Source organism: Barbus barbus, assembly GCF_936440315.1.
Source record: "Barbus barbus genome assembly, chromosome: 4".
Taxonomy (NCBI): Eukaryota; Metazoa; Chordata; class Actinopteri; order Cypriniformes; family Cyprinidae; genus Barbus; species Barbus barbus.
In genome coordinates, this window is record NC_136732.1 from 2,988,107 (window position 1) to 3,011,658 (window position 23,552).

Sequence of the window (23,552 nt, forward strand, 5' to 3'; positions counted from 1 at the left end):
CCAGTTAACTTCCATTGAGAACATTTATCATAAGCGCTGTCTGGGCAGGGCAAGAAACATCATCAAGGATGCCTCTCACCCAAACCATGGACTTTTCACCCTCTTTCCATCCGGCAGGCGTTACAGGTGCCTACGCTCTCGCACTAGTAGGCTCAGGAAGAGCTTCTTCCCCGAGGCTGTGACACTTCTGAACGCCACACCACCAATCTAACCTGCACCTGCTTATTACTGCACTGGTCACAGTACTTTACACACATGCATTTGCACTACTCTTATTTTGCACAGACTGCACGAGTTATTACACTATAAACTGTATAAAGTTGTTACTACACAAAGCACAGTAAACTATTCTATAAAATATTGCACTACTGCTATTTTGCATAGAATACATTGTCCTATCAATACTTGCACACTCATCCAGCTGTATTTATTTATTACCACTGTTTCCACGTTTCTGCTGTTCATAATGTATATAATCCTACATTGCTCTGTTTATAATGTACATACAATCCCTACATTTCATTCCTATTTATATTCTGTATATACTCTGCTCAATACTGTACAATACTGTATATAGCAATTCCACTGTACATTCTGTAAATCATATCTTCACTTACTCTGCACTTATATGTATATAAAACACTATATTCTTGCACTTCTGGTTAGATGCTAACTGCATTTCATTAGCTCTGTACTTGTACTCTGCATAAATGACAATAAAGTTTAATCTAATCTAATCTAATAAAGTGGCATATATTTGATGATGATCATCAAATGATCATTTTCACTCAATACGTTATTATTGCGTACTGTTTTATAATGTACTACAATACTGAAGTGCAGATAATGGCCACTATTTGCAACAAGTAGTATAAATAGCAGAAAATCTTGCTATTTTAACAGTGTAAGTAGAATCCATTGCTATTTGAGCTTAGTGTAAATAGCCACTGCACAATTAATAACATTGCAACATATCTATTTATTGTTGCATATTTGCTTGTATTTGAGTAATCTCTTGAGTAATGCCTAATAAAGGTTAATTTTATTGACAAACATAGTTCACTGTATAACAGTGGTCTGCAGATTTTTGGCTATGGCACTAGAAAATGCATCAAACAAAAATAATAAATTGTATTGTTTTGGGGGAAAAATTAAACCAATGAATCAACTGTGAATAACATTTAAATCTGCATGCGTGTGTGTGTGTTTAATGTACTTTTGATATGTTGGAGTGTGAAGGACTTTTATTTTGGTAGGGCGCTGTGATATCATAAACCTGCGCTGCTCTCTGTTGCTGAAGAAAGGTTTGTGTTTTTAAACAGTGTTTACTTCAATGCAAACCGTTCAGTCTTACAGTTTTTACAAGCGATGTAAAGTTAATCCATCAATATTGATTGTAACATTGTGATGTTTTATCTAACGATTATATATGCACGTTATTTAGTAAAGCTCGTCCACTCATGAATCAGTTTGTCATAAACACGAATTCGGTTCATTGACATTCCCTTACTAGTGTGCTGACTACTGAACTAGGGAGCTTATTGAGACACACCCTGTGATTTAGTTTCTATTGACTTTAATTCTCATCTTAAACATGACAGTGTGTGGATCTCAGCAGGAGTTTTTCTGTGTGTTTGAACACTGTTATAAAGATGGCGTTTATTAAAGAGGAGAGTGAAGACATTAAGATTGAAGAAACATTCAGAGTCAAGCAAGAAGATACTGAGGAACATACAGTGGCGTTTATTAAAGAGGAGAGTGAAGTTGTGAGGATTGAAGAAACATTGAGAGTCAAACAAGAAGATACGGAGGAACAAACAGGTTGGTTTTCATTCTCATTTCTTGATGATTATTAAAATGCCAAGCTCTACAGAAAAATGCATTATGTTTTTGAAGCATATCCAAGGGTGTTGAAAGAAATATACTTAATTTTTTCACTTTATTACTGTACTCATTACTTTTTGGGAATTTGTATTTTACTGAAGTACATTTTAAATGTAAACTTCTTGTATTTTTACTTAATTACAAAACACTTTTTACTCCTTACAATTAAATTTTAACGAAGTACTTCATTTCTTTGCATTTTATTTTCTACTATCTTACGTTAAATATGGTAAACTGAAGCTCAAACGTGTGCTTGACCTGTGAGAACCAATGATGTTTGTGTTCATGAATCTGAAGAAGCGTATTGAAGTAGCAAAGTTGCTTTTTCAAAACAAAAAATACAATTCATTACTTTTGACTATTTTATATGACCATTAGCTGTCTATGTAGTATGATGGCTAAATGCACAAGATTGAATTTACATACAATTATTATTTTGGTTGCAGTGCTTTTTCTTTTTTCTCTTCTTTCTTTTTTAAATTAAATGTTACAATTCTTTTTTTCATTTTTTTTTCAAGTGAACATTGTATGTTTAATTGTAAATCATGTTTAGAGATGTTCTTACCAAGGAGTGGATAAGTGGTATTAAGAAAGGGCCCTATTTCCTTATTGAGAAAGGGCATCTCAGGAACCGCACTCCAGTGGTTTGAGTCCTACCTCTCTGATAGGTCCTTCAAAGTATCTTGGAGAGGTGAGGTATCCAAGTCGCAACATCTAGCTACTGGGGTGCCTCAGGGCTCAGTTCTTGGACCAATTCTCTTTTCTGTCTACATGGCATCACTAGGTTCTGTCATTCTAAAACATGGCTTTTCATATCACTGCTATGCTGATGACACTCAACTCTACCTCTCATTCCATCCTGATGATCCGACGATAGCTGCTCGCATCTCAGCGTGTCTAACAGACATTTCTTGCTGGATGAAGGACCATCACCTTCAACTTAACCTAGCTAAGACAGAACTGCTTGTAGTTTCAGCTAACCCATCGCTTCATCACAATCTCACCTTCCAGTTAGGCTCATCTACCATAACTCCTTCAAAAACAGCCACAAACCTTGGAGTTGTGATTGATGATAAGCTGAATTTCTCAGACCACATTGCTAAAACTGCCCGGTCCTGCAGATTTGCATTATACAATATTAAGAAGATCAGGCCGTTTCTCTCTGAACATGCAACACAACTCCTTGTTCAGGCTCTTGTTCTGTCCAGACTTGACTATTGCAATGCTCTCTTAGCAGGTCTTCCAGCCAATTCTATTAAACCTCTACAATTAATCCAAAATGCCGCTGCAAGATTAATCTTTAATGAGCCGAAAAGAACGCACGTCACGCCTCTGTTCATCAATTTGCACTGGCTACCAATAGCTGCTCGCATTAAATTCAAGGCATTAATGTTTGCCTACAGAACCACCACTGGCTCTGCACCCCTTTACCTAAATTCATTACTTCAGACTTATATGCCCTCTAGAAGCTTGCGTTCTTCAAGTGAACGACGCATTATTGTGCCATCCCAAAGACACACAAAAACACTTTCATGGACTTTTTCATTAACTGTTCCCATCTGGTGGAATGACCTGCCCAACTCAATCCGAGCAGCTGAATCCTTACCCATCTTCAAGAAACGGCTAAAAACGCATCTGTTCCATCTTTACTTGACCCTCTTACTCTAGCACTCTCTATTCTAATTTTATTTGATCTATATGTCTTTTTATTTAAAAAAAATAATAATAATAATTATCTGTACTGCGTTAGGTTAACCAAGACTTGTAATAGCACTTGCACGTTGTTGCTTTTTTGTTGGTTTTGATTGCTTCTTATGTCCTCATTTGTAAGTCGCTTTGGATAAAAGCATCTGCTAAATGACTTAATAAATAAATAAGTGGTATGATAGTGACATATTGAGTAATAATTAGTGCTGTCAATTAATTAAACATTTATATCTGAGGAAATTATAATTAAACATGACTTAGTTACTATATTTCAATACAAAATAAATTGATATTGTTTCTGTTTTAATGCACTTTTAAAGGTTGGATCATGTTGGAAGCGTAATTTGTACATTGGTGTGTTATTTTCGCCAAAGATGCAACTCGCAGCCGCTCGCACGTGTTTTGCGCATGTGCCGCACGCACCCCAAAATTAAACTGCTTAATCGACCGTTGATGGCATTAATCGATTGCATGTCTTGTCGACAATTAATCGATCGTTGATTAATCGTTGACCTCCCTAATCCAAACAATCCTCTCATCCAAACTAGCCCCAGATGGAAACTTTAATGAAAAGGACCTCTACATCTGCCAGTGTAGACAAGTTCAAAGTTTAGCCAACACCTTCTCAGATGCAGTTTTAACTGCTGCTTTCACACTGCTGTCAGTTTTTGATGTTTATTTCGTTACTGAGAGGAAAGCGTGCAATATATTTACATATTCATCCAAACGCCGCTCAGGTTTGGATGCATTTTCTTTGAAGCGCTGTGTGTCATCTTCTCTTGAATTGCATTCAGTAGGGCTGAACTACAGTCTTGCGCTACAGCGCCACACTGGTCAAACTGCAATATTGCAGGCTCTTACATTAGGTTTTATGAGATTAAACGACTACTCGACGACAAAAATATTTGTCGACAATTTTTTATTGTCGACGTTGTCGATAATAACTAATCGCTGCAGCCCAAACATGTTTGATATTTTCTGTTGATTTTAGAACACGTTTTCATTTATCATATTTATCATTTATTTATCATAGTCACCTAGTAACAAGGCGCACGTTTCTGCAAGAGTGATCAGAACAACTTTAAAGCCTTGGTAAGCCTCGTTCAGACTGTCAGCCCAAATCCGATTTTTGTGAAAATCCGATTGAAATCCGATCATATTTACATAGTCTGAACGGCAACAAACTACGTGAAATCCGATTTGTGCAAATCCGTATATGGTTTGGAATCCTATTCAAATCGCATTTCTGGAAATCCGTTTCAGTCTGACCGTTCAGATCGGATTTAGCGTAGCTTTTTCATGTCCTCACGCCACGTAAAAACGTAAACATGTCAGAAGTTTTTTTTCAGAAAACATGCTGAACATCTTTGGAGAAACAAGCTTGTGTCGTTGCGAAGTGCAAGTCAAGCGGGGAAAAACAATATACTGCTAGTATACGTACCTCTTTGTGTTTTGAATGTAGTGGAGACAAAAAAAAAAAAAAAAGACAACAGCACAGAATAAAGCCGCACATTCAAGCTTCCTGCGTTTCTGCCACTGCCTTCCAAGATTAAATATAGTACTACAGGGCAACCGCGATGGTAAGACAACATCTGTATTGCAAACTGTACTGCTGTTACTGTTGTTTTTAGCGTAGGCATAACAACAGAACGGCATTACCATAGAAACCAAAGCACATTCAGTAAAAACGAAAGAGTGGTTATGGACACAAATCGGATATGAACAGTTGCGATATGCTGTGTGGACAGACAGTTATTCAAATCAGATTCCATCCAGATACACAAAATCGGATTTGGGCTGACAGTCTGAACGAGGCTGTAGTGTATGATCTTCAGTCACGTAGTGTCTGATGCCCAGTTTTCCTTTGTCACTGTCTAATGTCTTAAAAATCTGTTCAGATTTTAAAAGTCATGTAGTGTATTCCAACCTTAAGTTTACTGTTTGTAGTGATTAGGGCTGTCACGATTATAAAATTTGGCTGACGATTAATTGTCTAAAAATAGTCATGGATATTGCGATTAATTGTCTGTTTTAGGGCTTTGGCGATTATGCCTATTATCACGATTAATTGTCTGTTTTAATGGCTTTCATTTTGTGATTAATTTAAGGATTCAGTAAATAATTATGATGTTATCTTGCACTTATCTCTCAACTGCACTCTACAAGGTACAAACACAGAGAAGAGAAATGAGAGAGCAATGAACTCCAGCAAGATATAGTCATTTTCTGCGAATCCCCAGACCTTTATTTACACATCAAGTATTATAATGGGATTATATCATCTTGGAGAGTTTTACTGTGCTGACTGTCATAACTGAGCGTGATGTGCTGTTTGAATGCTGAGCGGAGAATGACTGACAGCTGCAGCAGAAGGAAGATGAGTTTCTGTAAACTTAAATTTAACAATGTAAATATAATTCTGTCCCTCACATGAAAACCAAACTGGTGCTCTTCTGTTTCTTTTGGTGTATGACTCCCCCTTGTGCCGTATAAAAAGCACATTAATCGCGGTTGTCTAAAACAACTGCGGTTAGATCAAATAATCGCGATTAGACGGTTATTATCGCGACAGGCCTAGTAGTGATTCTGATACCTAGTCATGTAGCTTCCTTTAAAATATAGTTACCATAGTAACATTCGAAAGGCCCTTTCACATGGGAAGCGGCAAGCGGTGGAATCGCCACGCGGCTGCCGCATTCTCTCGTAGTGGAAGCGTTTTGTGCAGTTTAGGCGGTGCTGGCGTCGCGGTCTCGGGGCGGACGTTACCATAGTTACAAACAACAAATCACATCTGTATTTCCTAAACTAAATAAATAAGACATAACGTAAGTTTTGTGTTGGTGTTATTTGCTATTTATCATTTTATGGGAGCGTCTACTAGCTTCTTCATCAACAAACTCCGTACACTCACACTCTGGAATTTTTGGTTTTATTTTTTTTATTATATCTTTGAGATTTTGATGGATCACACAACTCCGGGAATTCCAGTAGGATTTACAGCGATCTTCATCATGTTTTCAACACTCTGACATGAGCTCAGTGAAATGTTACAAGTGGTTGTTAATAATCAGTTCTCTGATTGGTTGAAACCGACACGGCTGCGCTGCCACTCACAAATAGATAAAATATTTGTATCTTTGGCGGCGACTGCCGCTTCCCGTATGAAAGGGCCTGAAGTCAGTTAATAAATAGCCCACTCTTTGCGGCTGCCCTCGCTTACGGCCATACCACCCAGGGCGCGCCCGATCTCGAAAGCTAAGCAGGGTCGGGCCTGGTTAGTACTTGGATGGGGAACCGCATGGGAATACCAGGTGCTGTAAGCGTTTGGGTTTTCTTCACTACTGATCTAATACACTGGCCTTTAAGGTGGCTGATCTTTAAAAAGTCTGCTCTTTGCAGCAGCCCTCGCTTACGGCCATACCACCCTGGGCACACCCTATCTCGTCTGATCTCGGAAGCTAAGCAGGGTCGGACCTGGTTAGGAGACTGCCTGGGAATACCAGGTCCTGAGTAAGCTTTCGGGTTTTCTTCACTACTTATCTAATACATTGGCCTTTAGAGTGTCTGATCTTTAAATAGCCTGCTCTTTGCGGCAGCCCTCGCTTACGGCCATACCACCCTGGGCACACCCTATCTCGTCTGATCTCGGAAGCTAAGCAGGGTCGGACCTGTTTAGTACTTGGATGGGAGACCGCCTGGGAATACCAGGTGATGTAAGCTTTTGGGTTTTATTCACTACTTATCTAATACACTGGCTTTTATGGTGGCTGGTCTTTAACTTAAGCGATGTGAAAAATTTCACTGTATAATTAATGTATTGCTGTATAATTACCTTTTTTAATTCGCCTATCAACGGCAGTCGGTAGTGTGACGCTAACACACAACAAACAAACAACCCGTCATAAATTATACCAGTGTTGAAATCTAATAAAAAATAATACATTTTAGCAATAGATAATATAATATTATTTAAGAGCTTTAAATTTAATTGAAAAGATGATGTAATAACCGCAGTATCACAATACTGCGCGATTGATGAGCATAACCACAGAGGAATGCAACAACTGCAGCAACCACGATATTTCCATGTTTTCTTTTTCTTAAGGTTACGCCCTTCTCGTTTTACACTTAGTGCATGTGTATTGAATATTAGTAATGATAACAATGTGTACCATGCTCAGTAAATTTGCACTTAACAAGCCTAAACAGACAGCGAATGAGAGAGAGATCGACTGAATGCGTGCGATTACCTGCGTCTGTCCTTCAGGCAGAGTCATGCATATTTGTGGAAACAGGTTGTCATGTCCAAGGAAAACAAAATCTGTTTTAGCATCGATGCATTGCTGGTCAGCTGAGCCTTTAAAAGTGGTTAAATTAAGGAGATTTACTATTAAAATTAAAACCTGGAAGAAATATTGTGTGATTATTTCTTAAAAAAAAAAAAAAAGTTATAATTTTTTTTAAACAGTAGTAGTAGTATCACATACATTCTACTAAATAACAGTAATATATTTCTGGCACAATGTCTAAACCAAACTTTTATTTTGACGGGTTGCTGTGAATACCTTTACATTTCTGTGTGTATATGATATGATGCTGGTTTTACTCAAATGAAACGGTAAAATGCACGTGAAGTGACTCTCAGAGCAGTTGTGGAGATGTTATGTATTTATGTCCTCATTAAGACGGCAGATGCTGAAATTACCGTGAGTGTCAGGCGCGCTTCAGTGTATATAGTAACCAACGACCTACTTTTGATTAATTGATCCAAACTTTGACAAATTCCATGACATTCTGTGTTAAACTGTAAATTCCATTTTTATAACTGGAATACACGCCAAGAACCGGGTTGACCGAGTACTGGGTACCACTGGTATTTTAAAAACCTGGTACCGTGACGTAACACACTACTTTATTAACTAAATTACATGCTATGAATTATTTTTTATTTTTTTGCATTTGTTTCTCATTGTACAAAGATTAAACATAAACAGTCTGAAATGAACCAAATTGCACAAATATATTGTAAATTATACAAAAATAAAGTATTTTATGTATATAAACCATCAATTGAATATAAAAGCAAAAAAACTGCCAATCTGGGACATATGTCTATAATGGAAAACACTCTTTGGTCACCTAAACAAAACAAGCTAGCTTCCCACAAAAGATCACTATGAAATTTATAATGAAAGTAAATAATTGCAGAAATAACTTGTTATTCATTGTTTTTCTAGGCCAAACCACATGATATCCAAATGTGGTAACTACATACCGTTAAAAATATATTTTTTTTTCCAAATTTGAAATAGACTTGCAAACTTGTCTGATGCTTCCATGGGTCCTTGGCAAATTGGCATATGATGCAAAGTCTTATATTTTAATGGATTTCAACATAATGGTACCAAAATGGTAGTTTCTTGATGGTCACACCACAAGATATTTCATAAATTTAAATCATCTGACAAAGTTTGTTTGTATATTATGATGGAAATATAAATGCAAATGTTTTGCAATTTTATACAGTATTACAAAACACGTTGGAAATTATGCCAAATAGTGCAGAAAATTAATCTTAATAAAGTTAGGATAATTTCAAAGATGTTTACAAAAAAAAGTTATGGCCAGACGGTCGCACCACATGATATTTTGACACTTCGAATAACAGAAAAATTACAAATAACTAATGTTTTTTGAAAAGTAAAAGTGGAACTCATGGGAGAGGCCCTTCATATATATGGCATCTTTTTTATGCATTTAAACCAATTGTTAACTGAAAAAATGCAATCGGACAGAAAATGTAGGCGTCAAATCATAAGCCCCTTTCACACAGTAATACCAGTAAATTACCGGAACGACGTTACTGGTAAATTAAAAAATGCGCTGTTCACACAGGCAACGAAATTCCGTCTTTTGTCCGGAAAAGCACCATTCACACGTCCATTCCAAAATACTGGTAAATTATGTGACATCATTAACCTCCAATGGCTGCGCTTGTATTTCCAACACAAGGAGAGCTCTCTGACCATCCATAGACCGCAACGAAACTAATGTTCCCAGGTCCAGAAACGTAGTAAGTACATCGGTAAAACAGTCCATGTGAAACTCTTGCTGGAGCTTCGTGTTGTTTTTAAATCATGTTCATTTCTACTGGGTATCTGGTTAGATCACAACACTGTTGTAGAGAGCACAATAACTGAAATTTAAAACTGAAAAGGCTCAATAAACTGAAAAGGCTCAATAAACTGAAAAGGCTCAATAAACTAACGCACAGATTGAATACACTATGCATCAATATCTCTTCACTTTGTGCTTTGAAGCTTTCTATGCGGAGCACTGTGCCTCCATCCAGGGTACCCGCGGGGTCTTAGAAGCATTGAAAAAGTCTTAAATTTGATAATCTCAAATTAAGGCCTTAATAGCCTTGAATTTGGTATACAAAGTCTTGGATTTCGTTACAAAGGTCTTATTTTTATGCCTTTCCTAGGATTAAGTTCATACCGTAACAAAATTAACTGTTACTAATGTAGGCTAATTAAAAATTCATGCAGCGTAACGTTGAGTGCACCTCGCGCTCCACGTCATAGCAGAAAGCGTGAAAGCGTGCGCACACGTTACTATGGTTACTAGGCAAGTGAGGTACAGAACAAGATAGTAGCTAGCCTAGTTTGTCGGCTAAAATGGGAAAGTGTCGGTTTAATCCGCTGTGGCCAAGCAATCCGAATTACGTTTGGGTCAAGCCTGTGCCAGGAAATAACCGCGAGGCCTATTGCTGTTGGTGCCGGAAATCTTTTAAGCTAGCGACGATGGGTGTTACGGCCCTGGACTCCCATATGAAGGGTGCCAAACACACCGCGTGTAGTACTGCTCGCCAGCGCCAACCACCTATTGTGCAGTTCTGTGCACCGCAGATCTCTTCGGTTACTGAAACAGCTCTAGCTATCGATAATGAAGATATTTCTACATTAGAAGCATTGCCACCACAGCCAAGGAACATCCTATCTTACTGTGGCTCGACACCAACTCTGACGCAACAAAACTGCATATATTACTAAATTCGGATTGGCTCCTTTTATAACTAAAGAACTGACTGACCACATCAATATGGCCAACGGGTTTGTGGTCATGTTTGACGAGAGTCTCAATAAGATGACGAAAAGTAAGCAGTTGGACCTTCATATTCGCTACTGGGTGGACGACCACGTCCAGTCACGATACTTCGGCTCGCAGTTTATGGGTCATGCAACGGCGGTGGACCTGCTCAAACATTTCAAAGTAAGTTTTTATTCTGAATTTTAAAAATGTTGAGTTTTTTTTTATTTGTAAATAATATATGATATAGTTAAGTAACATAACACGACCAAGTGAGCTGTTCTATAATATCACGATTGCAAATGTTACTTTGAATGTATAGTTTAATAAACAAGTAGCCTAGTTAATATGTAGTCACTTACAATGTAGACGCAATATCGTTTTGTTCTATTTCACCGACGTAAGAAAAGCAACACTAAAGTGCTGTGTTTTGTTATTAAATGATTCAGAATTAATAATTTTAATGAATGACTCGATGATTAATTTATTAAGACGGTCACTTGCTGCCACCTATTGGTTTATTGCCATCATTGATTTTTTTATATTATTTGTTTAAACATCAATCTCATAAAATTATTTATTGCAGTTGCAATTTTGCAGTATAAATGACTTAATTTGATTGATAACAGCCCTTATTATTAAAACTGAATTTGATCAAATGTAAGAATTTGACAGGAAAGAGAGTGCATATATATAGTAAGGTTTAAAAATTGTCCTTATAAAAGTAAATAACGCCCTGGTGTAAAAATCACAATTATGCAGATTTAAGTATGTAAAAGCTGATGAGAATATTGCTTCAAAATAAATTTTATTTATGACAGACATTATTTAAAAAGTAGAAACATAATTATGTCATTAAAAATGTATTATAACATAATTATAAAAACTTCCTTATGTGTGATTTAAATGGAAGTAGCTTACAAATAAATAAATTTTAACCTTAAATATTAGAATGATGTACCATCTGGGGTTCCTTATGGTTTACTTTACATCATTAGTTGAGAGAATTTTAATTAATATGATATCAAATTGTTTCGATTATTTTTATTTTTTATTTTTTACTTGAAGCATATGTTTTGAAGCAAAATGTTTTCTTGTCAGAATGCACCAGAATGCTTCATTTACATGTTTAAATCATAAGAATTGTCTCATGGGGGATAATGCCCCAGACCCCCCTACAGCAAATTACTTCGTAAACATGTCACCTTTTTCACTAGTTGTGAGTTTGCAGGTCTGAACCTGTATCTCACCACTCAGACAGAACCCTTTAACCTTGAGGCCCCAACCTCCATCACACTAACTAATTATGTAGGCTATATAATGTGTTTGTTTAAAATTTGCTTTTCATGTCTTTTAGGAGTGTGTATGTGACCTTGACTTGAGGAAGATGGTCTCTGTGTCTATGGATGGACCCAATGTTAATTGGCGGTTTTTTGAGATGCTGCAGCAGGAGCATGCAGAGCATTTTGTGGGTGCTCAGCTGGCAGTGGTGGGGAGTTGTGGCCTGCATACTCTCCATAATGCTTTTGTGGTCATTGCTGGGTCGAGAACCTCCCTGTGGCTCCCTGGCTAGACATGAAGTACGTTGAGGCTGTTAGCACCAAAAAGCTTCCTAACCCTGGGACGTCCTCCTATGATACCATTGAGGCGGCAACCAAAGACCCTCTCATTCTGGCAAAGCTTCACTTTTTCATGGCAGTGTGTCGAAGTGTAACACCTTTCCTCACCAGATACCAGACCGATGAGCCTGTGCTGCCTTTCATTGGTAATGACTTGGCTGAACTGCTGAAGGTGAGGTGAATCTTCTCATTTTATTGTCATAGTGATTTTAAAATCTCCTCTCGTTCACAGTTACGCTAAGACTACAGCTAAGACTGCATGAATTGAAAATGCAAATATTTTGAATAGTCAAATAAATTAGGTTCATTTAATAATACTGAAGAATGAGTACTTATTTTGTATTGTAAAATATTTTGTATTCTCAAATATGTATATTTTTGTCTTTTCATAGAGTTTGCTGAGGCGATTCATCAAACAAGAACTTCTCAATGATGCCACACCTCAGCATTTGGTCCGGCTTGATGTTAGTGACATGCAGTCCAGGGTTCATCTAAGAGCTGTTGATATTGGCATTGGAGCTGAGGCTGCAATAAAGGTATTTAGGAAATGCATAATGTGTGACCAGGCTGTTCCTGGTGTCCCTGTTGTTAGACTGGTCTACTCAGCCCCTCACTGGATTAGCTAGAAGGAAAGAGGAGGGAGAGGAAGCTACTTAATTTAGTCCCCATTCATGCTTAGGAACGTCAGCGGCAGAGTAGATCCACCGAGGAGCTTTCTGTCCTCCAGTTCAGAAAGGAATGCATGGAGGGTCTGTCCAAAATTGTGAAGAAGATTCAAGAAAAGAGCCCTTTGAAATTCCCAACTGTAAGACAAATGACTTGTCTTAACCCAGCCGTGATGTATTCGGATCCAGAATTGTGTCAGGGCCAGATGAAGTGTCTAGTCAAAAGGTTTCTTCAAGACAAGCAGTTAGATGGGGTTGCTACAGGTACATAAGATTAAGTCCTGACGTTAGGCATACAATTTACAAAAGAAACACATGTACATTTGATTGGATTATTATATATATGTGAGTGCTTTTTCTTTCACTCTTTCTTTAGGTGATCTGATCATTCAGCAATTTTCACAATTATTGTCCCTGGAGGTGAGGAATGAGAAGTTCCTGTCTTTCAAGCCCCTCGAGAAGAGGCTGGTTGTGTTTCTCCATCCTTATATAAGTCAGCCCTACCCACAGCTCTGGGCTTTCATCAGAAACCTTCTGCTCCTCTCCCATGGGCAGGCTACGGTGGAGAGGGGCTTCTCTATCAATAAACAAGTAGAAACTTGTAATATCCAAGAGGACACTGTCATTGCACAAAGAGTTGTGTGCGATTACGTGTCCATGCATGGGGGTGTTACCAAGGTGCCCCTCACACCAGAGCTCCTGTCTTCAGTCACATCAGCAAGGGTGAGGTACAGGATGCATCTTGAAAGTGAACGAAAGAAAAAAAGAATCTCAAGCACATAGTCAAAGAAGAATAATGATTGAAGAGGAGTTGGAGCAGCTAAAAAAGACAAGACAGATCATCCAGGAAGTTGCGGAGCATCTGAGGAGGGATGCAGACAAGATGGCAGAGGAGGCTGAGGGCAAACAAGGCAGCAAAGTGGCTGAGCTAATTGCCAAGTCAAACGCGTTGAGAAGAAGCCACAAGCAGAAGTTGACAGAACTTGAGAGCCTGGGACGAAAAAATTGCAGCGAAGGCTGTAGTGTTCAACACCAAGTTCAAATGTATTTGTTTATTACAAATCAAATGTGTGTTACGCTGTTGCGTATGTATTAAATATAACTGATAATTTAAATAAAATGTTTTAATTCAAGTAGCCTACTTGTACATAATTATTTTCTAGGGTTCAAAATTTATACAGATTTGACATTTTCCCCTCATACTTCTGTCGGAATGGGTACGAAGTTGGCATTGAATTTCATTTGAAATGGTATTAAAAAGGTCTTAAAAAGCCTTGAATTTCATTTGGAGGATCCTGGGGGTACCCTGTCCATTCAAGTGCATCATTCTGCGCATAAGCGCCTTGTGCCACTCTGTATTTGGAGCCTTTAGTATCATAATACTTTTGCACAATGACTACATTTCTTGTTCGTCTTATCTATTATATGTTGCAGCCTCATTACTCGGCTATACATTTAAAAGAAATGTATTTTAATGTATACAGTAGTCAACATTTGACAGTTAACAGTGGATCAAAAAAGTTCAAATTGTTCTAAGACAAGAACGGGTATTGTTTTGGTTTTAGGGCAACTTTGATGAAAGGTATTGATACACTTCAGATGTTGACTACTATAGTATTTATATATAAATATATTACTTGTCTTTCATTAATGTATTTTACAACAATACAAAGAGCAATGTGTACCAAATTTAGTCCTACACCTATTCCCTTTTATTTGTTCCCCACTAAATAATGATTTTTTTTCACTAAAAGTAGGATTTTCTAAAAGTTTGCAGTAGGTATGGCTCGATACCATAATTGTGGCTTCGGTACGATACCAGAATGTAATACCTCGGTATTGCTACTAAATCGATACTATAGGTGACAAATAACCAGCCTCAAACATAGATTACATTTTGATGTTGGAGAAAAAATATATAACTGAAGTAATACAATGAAAATATATTCAAATCTTATTTTTTCAGTGGAAACAAAATCTCTTAAAATGTAACAAAAAACCTACCAGGAACAGGTTACAAAAAAAATACAACTGAAGTAACGCAATTAATGATACAAATGTTGCTTTATTGTAAAGTGTTATACTAACAAAGTAATATTCAAAATCACGTTATCATTTCTCTCTCTCTCAGATTCCTGTTTTCAGATTTCAGACTCATGTAAGAAAGCATTAAATATAAATCTCAATCTCTCGCTCTCTCTCGGCTGCTTCATATTAGCGGTCGGCAACGCAACAGAAACATTCCCTTCATATTATTGATACTAAAATTAATATAGCAAAACTCTTGCTTAATTCAAATTCAATTAATATTCGATTGTATGAAATGCAAGTGCATATATTTTGTGACCAAAACCTAACTGGTTCTAGTGTGTCTCACATGCACATTTGAGCTTACTGTATAACATCTGTATGTGCGTTGATCAGTTGTGAATTAAATCTGAATTTATGAATGATGCACTCACCTGTCGATCTCTTAATTCTCTGAAAAGATCAGGATGAGCAAGCAACCAATGCTTAAAAAGGTTTTATGTGTTGCTGTGGCATTTATAGCATATATTTATAGCAACGCTTGCATACAGGTGCAGTAAGGTCAGTTCGTTCACCTTTGTCATCTTTTTTTGAATGCAAAGTAATGCTATATTTCACTTCTACTGTTCCCTTTGTTTATTAATTTCAGGTGCGTCGATAGAGTTTCATCTGTTTAATCCATCACATTGTTCTGTTGTCACATTTACCGGCTGTGCAGCAATTTGGGACTATTGGAAATTATTTAATACACATTCGTGGAAAAATATATTAAAACTAAGTCAGTGATTCTGATAGTGTTTAGGGCCCTGACGGCCCACCACTGTATTTTAGGCAAATAGTAGATTTAGCCGTTGAGAAACAGAGTTGTGACACGCTTTGATCTCGCCGCCGCACGGTCACGTGGTTCATGGAGCTCTCAATAGTTCCAAACAACTCCACGCCGTCAATATGTTTGAATGGGTTTAAGTATGATAGACAGCAGTTTCACCATATTTGCAGCCATTTCTACTGATTATTAACACATCAGGTGCAATGACTGTGTATTAATAACTACGCTGACTACATTTAACAATCGCAATAGCATTAATATTTTTTATAATATGCGTATTATTTATATTACAATTAGCGCAGTATTTAGGGTTAAAAATAGAGAAAATGTTTTTAAATTCTAGTGCAAAGAGACAAATTAGATGCGTTTGGTGGCCAGAAAAATAATATTCCTATGTAATGCCATGGTTTAACCACTAGATGCACGTATAGCTATTTAGTATAGCCTACATAGATTTAGCTTTACTCTAGTTGCTGTAAAGAGCTTATTTATTTTATGTTTTGCATTTATTTTGACATTATCAAACACTCAATGTTTATAAGTTTTGCTTTTTTTTTAAATGTTGGATTTAAAAAGATTAATTACTCACATCCCAGTATTATTCTTATTACATTTATGTAGACACTATAAGTGAATGTTAAAAAATGACAGCGGGGGGGGCCGAAGATGGCGGCTTGGAAGCGGTAGTATATTTTATAGGCTCTTGCGCCACTCACTCGTGTTACCTCCTTTATTTCTAAATAGGGAACGCAAACCATTGACTTCGGTTACAAAACTTGTGTAGCATGTCACTAGAGACTTTTTGGTCCCAATCTTTGCCGAAGATGCCAAGACCTGCTAAGAAAACTGGAAAAAAGGATCCGACCGCGGACGCAGCGGCCGAGGAGCCCGAGCATAGCTCGGGTGAAGCTTATAGTGAACCCGAACTTAGTCCGGCGCTTGCAAAAGCACTTGAAATTGTGACGGAGAAAATTTCCAGCGCAATAGACGAGAAACTGGGCCCGCTAGCAGAAACTGTGCATAACCAACACTCAACAACTGGAGACCGTTCCGCCTCGTCTAGCCGATGAGTTGCGGAGAATATGGCGGCAGAGGCATCTTCGGAGGATGCGCAAGCTCGTGAATTCACCCTCGAAAAACAAGTCACTACGCTGAACACATCGATGATCTGGAAAACAGAGGCCAGCGTAAAAACATTCGAATTCTAGGCCTTCGTGAAGAGGTAGAGGGTACTGATGCTGTTGCCTTTCTCCAAACGTGGATCCCCGAATTTCTAAACTTGCATGCTAAGGGCGGTCGCGTTAAGATTGAGAGGGCGCATCGTACGTTGGCTCCAAAACCGGGTGCAAAGGACAGACCGCGGCCGCTAATCATTCGTTTCCATAACTACGGAGACAAGCAAAGGGTTCTTGACGCCAGCAGGAGGCTGTCGGAGGATGGAGGTTTGCGGTACGATGACAACAAGGTGTCATTTTACCAGGATTTCTCTGCTTCAGTGATACGGAGGCGTAAGGAATTCAACGCAGTTAAACAGCGACTTCGAGAGATGGGCGCCCGCTACGCGATGCTGTATCCGGCCAAGCTACGGGTGTCTATTGGAAACACTTCTAAAGTTTTCGAGACGGTGGCTGCAGTTTCACAGTATTTGGACAAGAATGAATCGAGCTCCAATACCTGATCTTCTTGCTGGTGGGTGGTTCTTAAGAGACTTCATGGATGTCTATTTCTTCTGAGCCTCTGTTACTGGAGTTACAGTGAGAGGTTTGTCCCCTAAGAGATAAGGTGTCCCCCATTTTGTTTTTCTTTTCCTTTTTTTCTTTTTTATTATTTTCTCATATTTTTTCTTCTTTTTCCCATGTTGCCAGTTTGGCTTGTTCTGATGTGTGTTTTTGTTCACTCTCATACTTTGAGATACACACTGCTTTTTGAATGCAATGACAGGGCGTTGATCATAAATATGTCTGACGGGGGGAGAACACTACCTGATTCACTTGCTGTTTGGTGTATGTTTTGGCTGTCAGTAACTTAAGACTTTGTACTTGGAACGTAAGCGGTCTACATGGGCAAATAAAGATACGGAAAGTTTTTACACAACTCTGTAAGCAGAATATAGATATTGCTCTGATACAAGAAACTCACTTGAGTAACAGTGAGCATTTGAATCTAAAACATAAATGGATTGGTCAGATTAATTTCTCATCTTTTACAAAAAGCAGCAGAGTGGTAGCTATTATAATTAATAAAAAGATACCTTTTAGAGTTACAGATAATATTAAGGATACATTTGGAAGATATATTATTATTAAAGGAACTTTGAATGGAGAGGAGATCTCACTTTTAAATTTATATTGTCCCCCAAATTACTCCTCAGAATTTCTTTCAAAAGCTTTTTTTGATTTTAAAGAGATTTCAGCGTACTCTCAATCCTTGTCAGAAGAAATTTACCTTTTTCTCTAATCCTCATAATTGTCACTCTAGGATTGATTACTTTTTTGTTCTTAAGGCTCTGATGCAAACAATTTCTAACATTTACATAGGAGATATCATTATTTCTGATCATGCTACAGTTGTACTAGATGTCTGTGTGAAGGGGTTTATAAGACCAGCTAGACATTGGAGATTCAATACTCTGTTGCTCAAAGATGATACATTTCTCTCATACTTTAATTCAGAGTTTAAGATATTCTTTTCTATTAATTCAGCATCCATGGATAATCCCTCACTTCTCTGGGAGACCTGTAAAGCATACATCAGGGGCCTCTCTATTTCATATTTCACTTAAAAAAAAAAAAAAAGAAACAATTAGAAAAACAAAAACACCTAGAGTCAGCGTTGAATACTGCCACTGATAGCTATCTGAATGATCCTTCACTTGCTTCCTTAGAAAAAATAAGTACCGTGCGGGTTTCTTTAAACTCATTGCTTACTCAACAATCTCACTCAAATATTTTATTCTCAAAACAGAAGTTGTACGAATGGGATAATAAACCTAGTAAATATCTAGCCCACTTAACGAAACCAAAATTGGATTCACAATTCATTACTTCTATAGTTCATATATTATAAATAATACTTTTAAACAATTTTATTCTATGCTATATCAGTCTAATTATTCTTTTCAAAGAGATAATTCTATGGTATCATTCTTGGATCGATTGTCTCTTCCTGTTGTCTCTGAGGAACAGAGGGAATTTCTCAATGCTCCTATCACAAAAGAGGAAGCTGTAATCGCACTCCATAGTTTAAAATCTGGTAAATCACCTGGACCGGATGGTCTTGCATGTGAATTGTATAAAGAATTTGAGCATGTGCTGTTAGACCCTCTCTTAGCCATGCTTAATCATTCATTTTTGACTGATAGTTTGCCCTCTTCTCTTCGTGAAGCAAATATTTCTCTTGTATTAAAAAAGGCAAGGACCCAGAGAATTGCAGTTCCTATAGGCCCATTGCATTGTTAAACTCAGATTTAAAATTGTCAAAAATTTTAGCTCTAAGATTGGAGAAGGTTCTACCATTTATTATTAACGAAGACCAGACAGGATTTATTAAAGGGAGAAGTTCCGCCCACAATGTTAGGCGGCTACTAAATATTATTGAACTTTCCCATAATTTGAGTTTTATTTCTCTTATTTTGTCTCTAGACGCAGAGAAAGCTTTTGATTCTGTTGAGTGGCCTTATTTATTTTACACCTTAGAAAAATTTGGCCTTGGAGAATGCCTTATAAAGTGGGTGCGAATACTCTATACGGATCCTCTTGCTGCGGTCATTACTAATGGTCACAGATCTGACAATTTTCCTTTATTTCAGGGTACCAGACAGGGCTGCCCTCTCTCTCAATAGCAATAGAGCCATTTGCTCAGATGATAAGACAGGAGGCAGCTGTGTTGGGGTTGTCTCTGGGAGGTAGGCAGCACAAGATCTCTTTATATGCGGACGATGTGCTGCTCTTTCTTTCAGATCCCGAGGTGTCTGTGCCAAAAAGTTTAGACCTTATTCAGGAGTTTGGGCAATTCTCTGGGTACAAGATAAATTTTTCTAAATCCGTTGCCATGTTTTTAGGTAATAAGAAGTCTACAAGTCAGTCTCCCTCCTCTCTCTTTAAATGCTCTGAAGATGGTTTTGATTATTTGGGTATACACGTGACCCCTACTTTCAAGCAATTGTACAAAGCCAATTTTACACCAGTGCTAGGGAAAATCCTTGATGATTTGAACAGGTGGATGGCTCTTCCTCTGTCTTGGCTGGGGAGGGTGGCTCTGATAAAAATGAATGTCCTGCCCCGTTTACTGTATCCAATGCAAATGATCCCTGTTTTACTGTCCAATAAGGCTATAAAAGAGTTAAATGGGTGGCTAAGTTCATTTATCTGGAGTAAAAGGAAACCCAGATTGAAATTATCGAAACGTCAGCTCTCTAGTGCAAAGGGTGGCTTGGACCTCCCAAATATTAGATTATATCAGTTGGCTTGCCAACTTCGATTTATTAATGAATGGCTTATTGAAGGCCCTAAATCAGTGTGGCTTGATATCGAATCCTCACAGTCCAGTTGCCCCTTACAAAACCTATTATTTGTTCATAACTCAAAGCTTAGCAGAACTCTGTGTAATAGTCCTCTAGTACGCAATACTCTCAAGGCATGGCGTGCTATTCGAAGGCTGGAAGGCAGGTGCGACATAACCTCCCCTCTTCTACCATTTTTGAACAATCCAGAGTTCCTGCCAAGTACTACAGACTCGGGTTTTAAGTCATGGGCTGTTCTTGGTATATGTAGGATCGGTGACTTGTTTGAGGAAGGATCCCTAGCGTCTTTCAAAAACTTAGTTTCAAGATATAATCTGCCTAGACAACACTTTTTTAGATTTTTGCAAATTAGAGATTACATATTCAAAAATACTACACTTACATCTAAATACTCTTTTTCAGTTATTGAGGAAATCCTTCTGAACCCTCCTCCATACAAGTTGATTTCCCTTTTCTATAAAGCTCTATGCTCTTATGGTGCAGTCAGCACTTCATATTTAAAACTGACTTGGGAAAGAGAGCTGGGGGTGGTTATTCCAGAAGAGGAATGGGAGACAGTCTGGCTCCAAGCTAACAGGCTCTCAGTTTGTAATAGGGCAAGAGCCATTCAGCTAAGAATTTTATAGAATACATATAACGCCACACTTAAGACATAAATACAATGTAACTCACTCGCCACTCCTGCCCTAAGTGTAAGTCTAGTATAGGAGATTATATTCATTGCATATGGAACTGTCACATGATTCAGGCTTATTGGTTCAGAGTTGTGGCTCAATTAAATAACATCTTTGGTTTGGATCTGGAGCTGGATCCTTAGTCACTTCTTTTGGGTTTTCCCTGTAAGCTTATCTCTAATAAATTTGAAAGGCGACTTTTTAGTCTGTTAACTTTTGCTGCCAGGAAGAATCTACTGATGTCTTGGATCAGTGACAAGCCTCCCTCCATCAAAGGCTGCCATTCAATTACTAGGGAGATTATTCCTCTGGAACTCTTGACCTGTATTATTCATTCTAACATTTGCGGTTTGGTATGACATAGTTTTCTTAGAGGTGTATAGACGATTCATGTATTCTCCCCAGATTTTATTTTTAATTTCGATCGGTGATGCAATGCTCTGTTTGTCATCTTATGTATAATTTTGTTTTCATATTCTCTTTTGTATGTCTGGCAGCGTGTGAATGTTTCTGTTTAGATAACGTGAGAAACACCTTAATAGCGATCACAACCAGATGTTAGTTGTCATATTTTTAAGTTTTTAGTCTTTCTGCAATCTTTCTCTCCCTGTGGGAAGTTGAATGAGTTTCAGTGAAGACTGCCCATTAAAGCAATACGAACATGGCTCAACCAATCAGAATCAAGGACCGGAACTATCCGTTTTATAATAATGTTTTGATGTCTGTTTCTTTGTGCTATTAAACTGGGCTAACTTTCATTTGTCTTTTTTCACCATAGACCTCATGCTGCTGAAAGAGGAGTGCACAGTACCAAATGAAAGAGAAGAGAAAGAACAATATGAGACTCATCATGATTTTATAACCAGAGGAGAATCTTTCAGTTGGCCACAGAATAAAATAACTTCCTCACAGAAAACAGGAACTAAAAGTTATATCACCCCTTTTCACTGTGAAAAGAGTTTTGATGAACATGGAAACCTTAAAGTCAAGCCTTCCATCTGCCCTGAGTGTGGAAAGAGTTTCCAAAAATATGCCTACCTTAAAGTCCACATGAGAATTCATACTGGAGAGAAGCCTTTCACCTGCCCTGAGTGTGGAGAGAGTTTCAAACAGTATGGATACCTTAAAGTCCACATGAGAGTTCACACTGGAGAGAAGCCTTACACCTGCAAACAGTGTGGAAAAAGTTTCAACCGAAAAGAAAATCTTAACAGGCACATGAGAATTCACACTGGAGAAAAATCTTATACATGCCCTCAGTGTGGAGAGAGTTTCGATCTACATGGAAGCCTTAAAGCCCACATGAGAGTTCACACTAGAGGGAAGCCTTTCACCTGCCCTGAGTGTGGAAAGCGTTTCAAACAATATGGAAACCTTAAAGTGCACATGAGAGTTCACACTGGAGAGAAGCCTTACACCTGCAAACAGTGTGGAAAAAGTTTCAGTAGACAAGGAAACCTTAATGGCCACATAATAATTCACACTGGAGAAAAGTGTTACGTGTGCCATCAGTGTGGAAAACGTTTCAACCGAAAAGAAAATCTTAACAGGCACATGATAATTCACACTGGAGAAAAGTGTTACGTGTGCCATCAGTGTGGAAAAAGTTTCAACCGAAAGAGAACCCTAAACAAACACATGAGAATTCACACTAGAGAAAAGCTTTATACATGCCCTCAGTGTGGAGAGAGTTTCGATCTACATGGAAGCCTTAAAGCCCACATGAGAGTTCACACTAGAGAGAGTCCCTTCACCTGCCAACAGTGTGGAAAACGTTTTACTCAAAAAGGAAACCTTAACAGGCACATGAGAATTCACACTGGAGAGAGTCCATTTATCTGCCAGCTGTGTGGAATGAGATTCGTTCATAAAGGATTCCTTAATACACACATGAGAATTCACACTGGAGAGAAGTGTTACGTGTGCCATCAGTGTGGAAAAAGTTTTAGCCAAAAAGGAAATCTTAACAGGCACATAAGAATTCACACTAGAGAAAAGCTTTATACATGCCCTCAGTGTGGAGAGAGTTTCGATCTACATGGAAGCCTTCAAGCCCACATGAGAGTTCACACTGGAGAGAGTCCCTTCACCTGCCAACAGTGTGGAAAAAGTTTTACTCAAAAATCAAGCCGTAACAGTCACATGAGAAGATTACACGGTATATTTTCAATTCAGTAATGGTTTTTACTTCAATGTGGTTCAGTACTGAATAAGTCAAATCTGTGTTTTTGCATATGGCAGATGTTCAAAAATTCTTATGTTTGAATTTAGACCTTTTATGTAGAGAATTTAGTGTTTATGTGCCAATATTGCTGTACTTCTTGGCTTGGATGTTTGGCTGTGTCTTTGTTTACTGCCTTGTTATATCAGTTTGCTAAACACCATGAGCTCCATTAAGCCACTCCCATAAAAGCTGTCATTATTCAAATTAATGCACGACTCTACATTATCGGTATAGCATGTGTAAAAGACTCTTAACACAATTATGAAGTAATTTTCGATGACAAATAAATATTTCAATGAGTAAACCTG

The 23,552-nt window shown here is 37.9% G+C and overlaps 2 protein-coding genes across 4 annotated transcripts; both read left to right on the top strand.

The window, feature by feature from the left end:
• Positions 1-1,239: 1,239 nt before the first annotated feature.
• On the top strand, positions 1,240-23,552 carry LOC306866744 (uncharacterized protein). 3 transcript variants are annotated; one of them, XM_079412070.1, is made up of 3 exons: positions 1,240-1,304; positions 1,653-1,821; positions 21,799-23,551. In XM_079412070.1, exons 2-3 carry the CDS (start codon positions 1,653-1,655, stop codon positions 23,196-23,198), a joined length of 1,569 nt encoding a protein of 522 aa, XP_079268196.1. In that variant the 5' UTR covers positions 1,240-1,304; the 3' UTR covers positions 23,199-23,551. The 3 variants fall into 3 exon arrangements, with proteins under 3 accessions (XP_079268196.1, XP_079268195.1, XP_079268194.1); XM_079412068.1 differs by having other exon boundaries at positions 1,247-1,304; positions 1,602-1,821; positions 21,799-23,552; XM_079412069.1 differs by having other exon boundaries at positions 1,240-1,821; positions 21,799-23,552.
• Positions 11,210-13,718, top strand: LOC306867229 (uncharacterized protein). The gene is made up of 3 exons (XM_079412828.1): positions 11,210-12,474; positions 12,695-12,838; positions 13,344-13,718. The coding sequence occupies exons 1-3, from the start codon at positions 12,259-12,261 to the stop codon at positions 13,350-13,352; spliced, it is 369 nt and encodes a 122-aa protein (XP_079268954.1). The 5' UTR covers positions 11,210-12,258; the 3' UTR covers positions 13,353-13,718.

Coding starts and splice junctions, on each gene's coding strand:
- LOC306866744 (XM_079412069.1), top strand. CDS start 1,653: ATGGCGTTTATTAAAGAGGAGAGTGAAGACATTAAGATTGAAGAAACA. Junction 1,822..21,798: donor AGATACGGAGGAACAAACAG/GTTGGTTTTCAT, acceptor TTTTCACCATAG/ACCTCATGCTGCTGAAAGAG.
- LOC306867229 (XM_079412828.1), top strand. CDS start 12,259: ATGAAGTACGTTGAGGCTGTTAGCACCAAAAAGCTTCCTAACCCTGGG. Junction 12,475..12,694: donor ACTTGGCTGAACTGCTGAAG/GTGAGGTGAATC, acceptor GTCTTTTCATAG/AGTTTGCTGAGGCGATTCAT.